Below are 8,587 nucleotides of genomic sequence, written 5' to 3'. Positions count from 1 at the left end.
CACCAGCCCCAGTCATCATCCGAATCATCATCCTCTCGTGTCGGCTGTGTGACGCACTCTTGAAACCGAAATGCTTTTCATTATGCGCCCTAATGTCTATGGCCTTTATGTCTAATGCGTGCATAAGGACTCCACTCTTGGCCCTGCTCTGACTTGGCGCTCCCTTTGCATTCAGTCTGTCTGTGTTTCGTCAGCGTGTGTGTGTTTTTCCTGACGGCGCACACATTATGGGGATTCACTTGGTTTATTTGTATTATTTCTTGGCGCTGGATTATTTTTATCATCGCTCATGCATGTAATTTATTATAATGATTTACACATTAAGTATCATTAAGCCGAGTGCTCGTTACGGTGTAAGGGGGATAAATTGCAACTAATTGTGCACAATGCGGCGTGATATATGTGAAACTTTAATGAGAATCGGGCAAATATGTGCACACACACACACACACACACACAGATTCCATCGCACTCTCCACCCATCCATCCATCCATTCGCACAGATATTAATAATCTGGCATCGGAATGAGAATTTCACGCGATTCCTCTCGACGGCATCTTAATGAGCAACTTTTGTGCGTGGGTTTTGGGTGGATGGTTTTCGGTGGGTGGAAGGAAAATGATTGCGGAAACCTCATCATGCAAAACGTGCCACACCGAAACTTTCCGCCAGCGCGCTGCTCATCAATTCGAGCTAAGAAAACTTCGACTTTGTGTATGATATTTATGGCAGCTCCTGCTCTTCCTTGGAGTTCATTAATTTTTGGGTATTCGCTTCACCCGCAATTATTCATCCAGCTTACAGTCTCCTCCTGCCGGATGGAAGTTTTCCTCGTCAGTTAGACAAACAACACACACACAAGCCAGACTTTCCAGACAGCGCCTGAGATATTGATTGAATGCATTGCCAGATACGGGCAAGTATTTGGTGTGGAATAAATGAACATTTGTTATTGAGTTTTGGTTGAATACGATAATCGACTTATACCTCTACCAGTTGTGCCACAACCCCCCAAACAACCTGCCAAAACTTTGAACATCGTCTCTGTCATCTCTCATTGTGAGATATATGAGCTTAAAGGCAAAGACCCCCCATCAACGTCAAGAGCCACTCCACAACCTGCTAAATGCTGACATATGCATTTCCCCCAACAGGAAATATGCATTAAAAATATCCCAGTCATGCGATATTTCCTTTCTATCTCAAATTTAGCACACAATGCTGGCCAACTTTCGATTTTTGTGTGGGAGCAGTGGCGGTTACACAACAAATTGGCACCAGACTTTATTGCCCCAGTTTTTTCTCTTCTTTTTATTTATTTTTTCCGTTTTTTCGCAAGGGGATTCTATTTTTTGAGGCTGGCGCCGCCTGCACCTTGACACTTTTGCAATTGTCGCATGGAAATATTTTTTTCTGCCGTTGTTATTCTTACTCAATTTGTTTGTTGCTTTTCCATTGTTGTTTGTCTTTTTGTAGATTTTACATATTCGCTTATTTTAGTTCCTTCTATTTTTTGTAGTTTTTTATTTATGGTTAGTGCTGCAGAATATTTCAGCATCAACCGAAAAAAGAAGAAGGTACGTCAGATGGACCAAAACTATGTGGGAGCCATTTCAGTTGTGGTTTTTTTGGCGTTCTTTTACTGCTCTTTCGTTTCCATGAATAAATCATGGGGTACTGTGGGGAATAGTTGGGGTACAGGGGGGAGATTGAATGGAACTTTACTGTTAATGTTTGATAATATTTTAGACCAGTTTTTGATGTTCGTTTTGCCTTTGAATAAATAGTGGAAAGAGGAGACAGTAACCAAAGGCAAAGAGAATTTAAAATATACATAAATTGCTCAAGTGAAAATTCTAGAAAAATACAGTAAAAAGTTGAAGAGAGAGTCCAATCTTAGACTACATTTTATTATTTATTTAAGCTAATCAAAAATCTTGTTTTAAAGCCCAGCGAACTCAAGTAATCATGAGAAATATAAGAAAATTATTTCTGGAATAAATTGTATGCTGAGGGCGTCTTCAACCCATCTTAAATTGTCAATTTCTGTTTTATCCTTTCAGCATTTTTCTCATTTTCTCCATTTTGCTGGCCCCATTAGTGGGAATATTCCCCCTCCAATGCCAAACACAGCTTGAAGCAAAAGTAAACTAAGCAAATCTGCTGGCAATTTAATCCTTTTGAAATTTGCTTTAATTAACTCGAATAATAAGCGGCATCCGCATTCCCTACCAACCCATACACTCTGCCTCCTTTTTATGCTGTTTGTGGGCTTATGAGCTTTGGCACTTTGTGGTTGAAAGTTTGGTTTTTTGTGCTCCTTTTCGGCAGTCGGATTTCCGACATTTGGCAAAGCAAATTTCAGCAGAGCAGGACTAATAAGCCAAACAAGAGACAGCGCGGGGAGCAGCAGAATTTGAGAGCGAACGAGAAGGAGAATGGTTAAGGGGAGTGGCACACAGACAAAGTTAATACGAGACAGCTGCCCCCGCAGTTTGTGGGCAATTGAAAAGTTTATTAATAACCAGCAGTAGAAGCAGCAGCAGCAGTAGCGGTGGCATGCAGCACGCGGCGTAACTTTAAAGCGATTTCCGCTTTTTTTATTTATAAGTATGATTTTTATTTTTAATTAAAAGAAGTCGCGGTAGGGAGGAATGCAGAAGGAAATGTAATTATATTTGAACAGCATGCGAAATATGTTTTAATTTATTAAATTAAAATAAGCAGCAAAAAACACGGAAAGCGGGGCACAGAAGAAACAAACAAAAAAAAACAGAAAAAATAAAAGGAAACGCAAAGGAAGCAGCGAGCCGCAAACCGAGTGCCCAAAGCAATTTGAGCCAACGTCACACGCGGCGTATGCGTAATGTGCTCGCAACAAAATCAACGTTATGCAAATTTTAATGCGAGCATAAGGCGGAAACGAAAACGCGCCACGCTTCTCAGTTCTCTCTTGATTCTTGTCGAGGCCAAGCAAGGGTATCGATGGCATGCTGGAATACAAAACGTAGATAATTGCAGACAATCAAATGGGGGTTAAATGAAGATGCCATGAATGAGTAAAATACTGTCGATGAATGGAGTTCAGTTTAGACATTTTATGCAAATCACTGCCTACTTTTAAGGGCCATCCAAGCAGATTAAACAAACACGGAAAGTAAGACTATGAATAATATGACTTGGCTACGCTGTGACTGTAACTACTATACTCCATACAATATTTTGAAAATATTCCATACAACAAGTTAAAAAGCAAGCGACGCAGCCCATAGTATGTGGAGCACTCATCATCTCAGCTGTTGCTAAAGGCACAATTGCTGCACGCACATATGAACATTTGAATGCAAATTCATTAAAAACCCGACGACAAACTCAATTTAAAGTTCAGATATATGTATAAGAGGCAGAGGGTATCAACTAAAGTCAACCCAAATAAGCGTCAGTCTTTCTTCTTGCCATTTGCCCTGCAGTGGTATTTGCATACATGTAAATACATACATAAGTATGTATGTACATAAGTACATACATACATATACTTATGCATATGCCAGAGCACTCTCGTGGCGCGAAATTACATTTTGTTGCACACACACAGACACACGCAGAAAGAGCGAAAGAGAGAGAGCGCGAAAAATTGTAATGAGCTTATTAAGTCATATTAAAGTCCAAGTACAACCAATTTGATAAAAACAGCAACTGACATGGCAGACAGCCGACGACACACACATGAAAATGTTTTTTAAGCCCAATTTTTATGATCGCATTTGGCATTAATGTTAATAGCAAATGGCGCAGACACAGCTACATATTTATGTATGCATGTTACTATATAATAAATGAGCTTGGCAGCAGGTGGCTTAACAGTTGTGGATGTACATACATACATGTGGGGAGTGGCTCAGCTCCGGCTGCCAGTTGGCTTGATTAACATTTTTATACGCTGCCCAGAGCGGTAAATCATTTTTAACTGATCTTAATTGAGCATGATCTATGACGCACTTACAATTTTAATATAATGCTGGCATCAGTAAATTATTTTTATCATAAATTCTTGATTTATACTTCAGTTGAGAGTTTTGTTCAGTTGGGAAGTTCAGTCGATTGTAACATTCTCAACGTAACAGACGAACGGAACAAAATAAAATACAAAAAAATAAATTTAGTTTCACAATATATTTTTTCGATATGTCTTACAGCACCGCCTTATCGATGGCACAGAGCCTGATCTCCAATATACAGATCGTCGGACAGGCCCACCTGGCAAGTAAGTAAAGATTGACACAGTCAACCCATCAACCGCTGTAACGTTAAAGTTCCAGCTCAAATACCGAAGATAGATGCTGCCTACCGCCTGGTGGGACCTGCACTCAAGAGCACCGCTGGAAAGATATTGATTTCATTCGTCGTCGGCTACTATGCAACCAAGAAGCTCTCACTGATTTGCAACAAAATGCTGGGACGCAAGCCAGTTGAGGAAGAATCGGCCGTTTTACTCACGCCTCTGCAACTCACCTTGGAACAGTTGTCCACATTTAATGGACAAGATAATAAGCCAACTTACACGGCTTTGCATGGCGCGATTTACGATCTGACATCGTGCATGATGCGCCAGGATGATGCAATTTTCCATCTCATTGCTGGTTGCAATGCTGATCCAATACTTTCTAAGGCATACGAAGCCATTGGAATCAGTGACGTATACCCCATGCAGCGTTGGGAAATGTTGATTGAGGCAGAGTGCCCAATCGTTGGTCACTTGATTGAAAATATGGATTTGAATGCAGTTAATTCCCTTCAGAGTGACACCGACGACGGGTCAACCGTCGATTTTGGTTACAACCAAGTTGACTAATTTTCATTCCATCTTAATTTCCTTAAAATGTTCTTCTGTTACAAAGTTTAATGTATTCAATTTTATAATATATTTTGGTATTAACTCAAATAGGAAATTGGCTGAAGTAGTGTATCAAAGTCTTCATTGGCTCAGCTCTGATTAATTTTTAACTAAGTCTCCTGCCGTTTTTCTTCACGGTTCACCGAATCTTTGGCATCTGCCCGAAAAGTTTGCTCTTTTTTTGTTTTGTCCTTTCAGTACTTTGACAACAAAATATCGACTACAGAAAATGTCAATAACAACAAATTTGTTGTCGTGTTTTCTCTGCTTTGCACTTTAATTTTCCCTTCCCTGGCGATGCTTTAATTTTTCTTTTCCGCCAAATTGTCGACTTTGTCAAGTTGTCGCCGTATTTCGGAGGCTTTGGCTGTTTTCTTGTATTTCTTTGTGTGTGTGTCAGCGTGTGGGAAAAACTTTGTGCCAAACACGCAATTGACTGAAATTGAATTGAAAGAGGCGAGGGCTAACAGAGAGATGAGCACAGCTGGTGAAAAGGTGTAGGGGTATATACAGGGGGTAGGGGGCATAACACTAAGTGTGACTGAAAAAAGGAAAACAGAAAATGCCATCAGGTGCTACACAGCTAATAAAATCAAAATTACTTTTGCCTTTGCTGAAAAGTTTTGGTAGTCTACGTGCTTAAGGAATTTAAAAAAGTTGTCCAAAAATTGTTAAGCACACACTTCAAAATCAGCCAAATGTGCAAAGGTAACACACACACACACACATACACTCATTCCCAAGTGGCAAAAGAGAACATTCCTGGCAGGGTGTTTTGGATGGGGTAAAGTGTTATTTGATGTGTTGAATTTGATCAAGCGCAAAGGTGACAAGAAGGCCCAAAAGTCAACAGCCACAGAAGGGAAGAGAGTCGGGGCAAAGAGTCGGATAATAAAGTATATCAGAAAGAGTGAGTGTGTGTGTGTGTTAGAGGGGTTTCAAGTGGTTGACGTGGAGGGAGCTAAAGTAAGCAATTGATTTAGGACTGTGTTTATAGTAAGAGAAACCCTCTAAAGTTTAAATATACATAAGTATATGTACATATGTACATATGTGGACTGAGCTTAGGTCTGAGCAATTTGTGCATTTTATTCTTATTTATTTCTCAGTTCTTAATTTAAATTGCCCTCTTCCTTCTCTCCCGTTATTAACTACCGAACGCTCAAATGCAACCACTTTATTGGAAGAATTTCTACTACATTTTTCTGAGCCACGCCCCATGACTTTGCCATTTATGGCTTTCTATAATTTTTGCCAAAGAATAAATTTATTACCGTCTGGTTGTCATGTGCAAACGATGCTGGTGGCTGCTCCCCCCGCCACACACCTCTCTATACTCCGACTCGTTCATTCATTTTAATGTTTTACGTGACCCATTCGAAATCGAATCGAATGACTCATTAAATGCAGAGCAGACCAAAACAGGAAGTGGGGCTGCAGATGCCACACGAGTGCTGTTTGTGTGTGTTGCGAGGTGAAAGGCAATTAACCATGAGAGCTTATGCCATGGAACGTGCCTAATTGCCAGAAAACTGTACTCGAATCTGGTTTTTGGTCTACACTTAGTCAAAATGGTTTTTGTTGTGCCTCCAATGAGTACAGATGTCTATTTGGTTGTTTGAGTATGTGTGTGGCAAACAATTAGTTTTCCAATTTGAAACTGAAATGTTTGCAAACAGCACAAATTAAATTCCCTCCAAAGTGCAGTCATTGCCAAAGAGGAATTAGTGGAATCCCTCGCACTGGTAGATCTCTTCTTTGTAGCAAAAGTTTGCACTGCTCTTTGCCAGTCCGCCTGTCCGCCAGTCGCTGCTTGCCAAAGTTAATTTTATTAGTTTTCATTTATCTAAAGTACACGCTTCATTACATAATTTAACAATTCATTGGATTGAGCCAAGTGCTGTGGTAATTGAAAATCGAGTCACGCTTAAGACCTCCCCAAATCCCACTCCTTGCTGGAAACCAATTCAATCCAAGCTGGTCCTACTCTACCACTGCTCTTCACTTCTTAGTCTGCTTATGCACTTTTTAAAAAGGGTCCACTTCATGTCACCACAAATAAGTAACAGCAAGCATCCACAGCAGAATGGAATATATTTTTTTCCTGTTCTATTTTCATGTTTCCTTAAACATGCTGGACATGTCTTTTAGCTATTGGCTCTGATAGTGTATCTTCAACTTCGGCATTTGAAAGCTTACCTTCTCTTTTTGGTTTTTATGTTCATTTTGTTATTATTGCCGCCAGACAATTGCTAATGGTCGCTGTAATTATCATTAAATGCTGCGCTTTCTTTTTTATCCCATTTCTCTCTCTCTCTCTCTTTGTCTCTCCCTGTCTGTCTTTTTCCTTTTCAACCTCCATCTTTCTCTTCTCGTTTGTGTCCGTTCGAGGGACACAATGGCCCTGGGATAACAGCTGCTGGCTACATTTTAATGTGTTTGTAAACGGATTAAACTGCACTTGGCTCCCTTCATTTGATTGCATTCGAGGCTTATTTGCCATTCATGCGAATTTTGAGAGATTGCATCAAAAGCACAATTGAGCGAGGATAAAAGAACCATTGAAGCACCACAAAAAATATCAATTGAAGGACATCCTATAAATAGACGATTATCTATTATGACAAGATGATGTCCCATATTTTTTAGAATTTAATAAGTTCGCCTTGCCTGTTCTGCCTGCTTCCATTTTGGCAAATGTCATGGAAAAGCCAAATGTCATGCAATCATCCGCTTCTGACAATATTTGTTGCTTCATTTTTTGTGTTTACCAAAATTTCAATGCTTTTGATGGAACAGAATTTTACAAATTGCAACTGAGGCTGGACTCAATCTCCTCCGTCAGCACTTGAATGGTTTTTTTTTTGGGAGTGAAGGCATAAATCCATGTCCCCCAAAATGGCACAGAACAAGACAAAAGCAAAACGAAACGAATTCTGGACCATTTTCAACTCATATATCAATCCTAATTGCAATTCAGAAACTAGCAAAAGAGCACAACTGAGTGGGGGCAGGGCATGCAATTTGTGTGCTCAAGAGTTGACCTAATGCAATTTTAGGCCATCCAAGAACTTGGGCCACAGCCATGCAAACATTCTCGGATTCGAAAAAAATTCTTTCTCAGCCTGAAAATATAAAATGGTTCTTAAAAAGGAAAGGCATACATTGTATGAAGATATGCACTTAAAAGATCAGATAAATTCTTATGGAAGATTGTAACCAATAAAATAACCTGTGTTCGTTCTCTGGTTTTATTGATGCTATAATTTGTGTGTTTAGGTTTATTTTTGGGCTGTCTGAAGCGACTGTCTATGGCACCTGCTATTTGAGCTGTTTAAAATCCATGCTGCTTGTTGTCTAATCTGGAAAAATGCTGCAGTTATTTGCTTTATAAAATATATCTATGTCCAGGGCTGTCTCCTGCATTATTTTCTTGGTAGCTTAGTATGGATTTTATATTTTTTTTAGCATTGATATTAAAGCGCTCCTTAAAAAATGAAAAGGCTGACAAAATCAGTCAGCAGGAGCACAATTTACTCTTCTCTATCTGCTCTTAATTAGTACACATTTAAAATACCTTATCAAGTGATGAAGTTTAACAGCCAATCAGAGCTGCTTTCAAGAATCAATTAACGGACACCATCTACTAAACACCAGCAATCCCTTTCGATGCAATCTGGAATTATCAAATG

General features: G+C 39.5%; 1 protein-coding gene across 1 annotated transcript; it reads left to right on the top strand.

Moving 5' to 3' along the window:
- Positions 1–4,108: 4,108 nt before the first annotated feature.
- LOC117900696 lies at positions 4,109–4,943 on the top strand. Its single transcript, XM_034811149.1, has 2 exons — positions 4,109–4,265; positions 4,321–4,943. The coding sequence occupies exons 1-2, from the start codon at positions 4,187–4,189 to the stop codon at positions 4,851–4,853; spliced, it is 612 nt and encodes a 203-aa protein (XP_034667040.1). The 5' UTR covers positions 4,109–4,186; the 3' UTR covers positions 4,854–4,943.
- The last annotated feature ends 3,644 nt before the right edge of the window (positions 4,944–8,587 follow it).

The sequence above is a fragment of the Drosophila subobscura genome, chromosome U (genome assembly GCF_008121235.1).
Source record: "Drosophila subobscura isolate 14011-0131.10 chromosome U, UCBerk_Dsub_1.0, whole genome shotgun sequence".
NCBI lineage: Eukaryota > Metazoa > Arthropoda > Insecta > Diptera > Drosophilidae > Drosophila > Drosophila subobscura.
The sequence above is the reverse complement of the archived record's forward strand: the minus strand, read 5'-3'. Positions and strand labels throughout refer to the sequence as shown.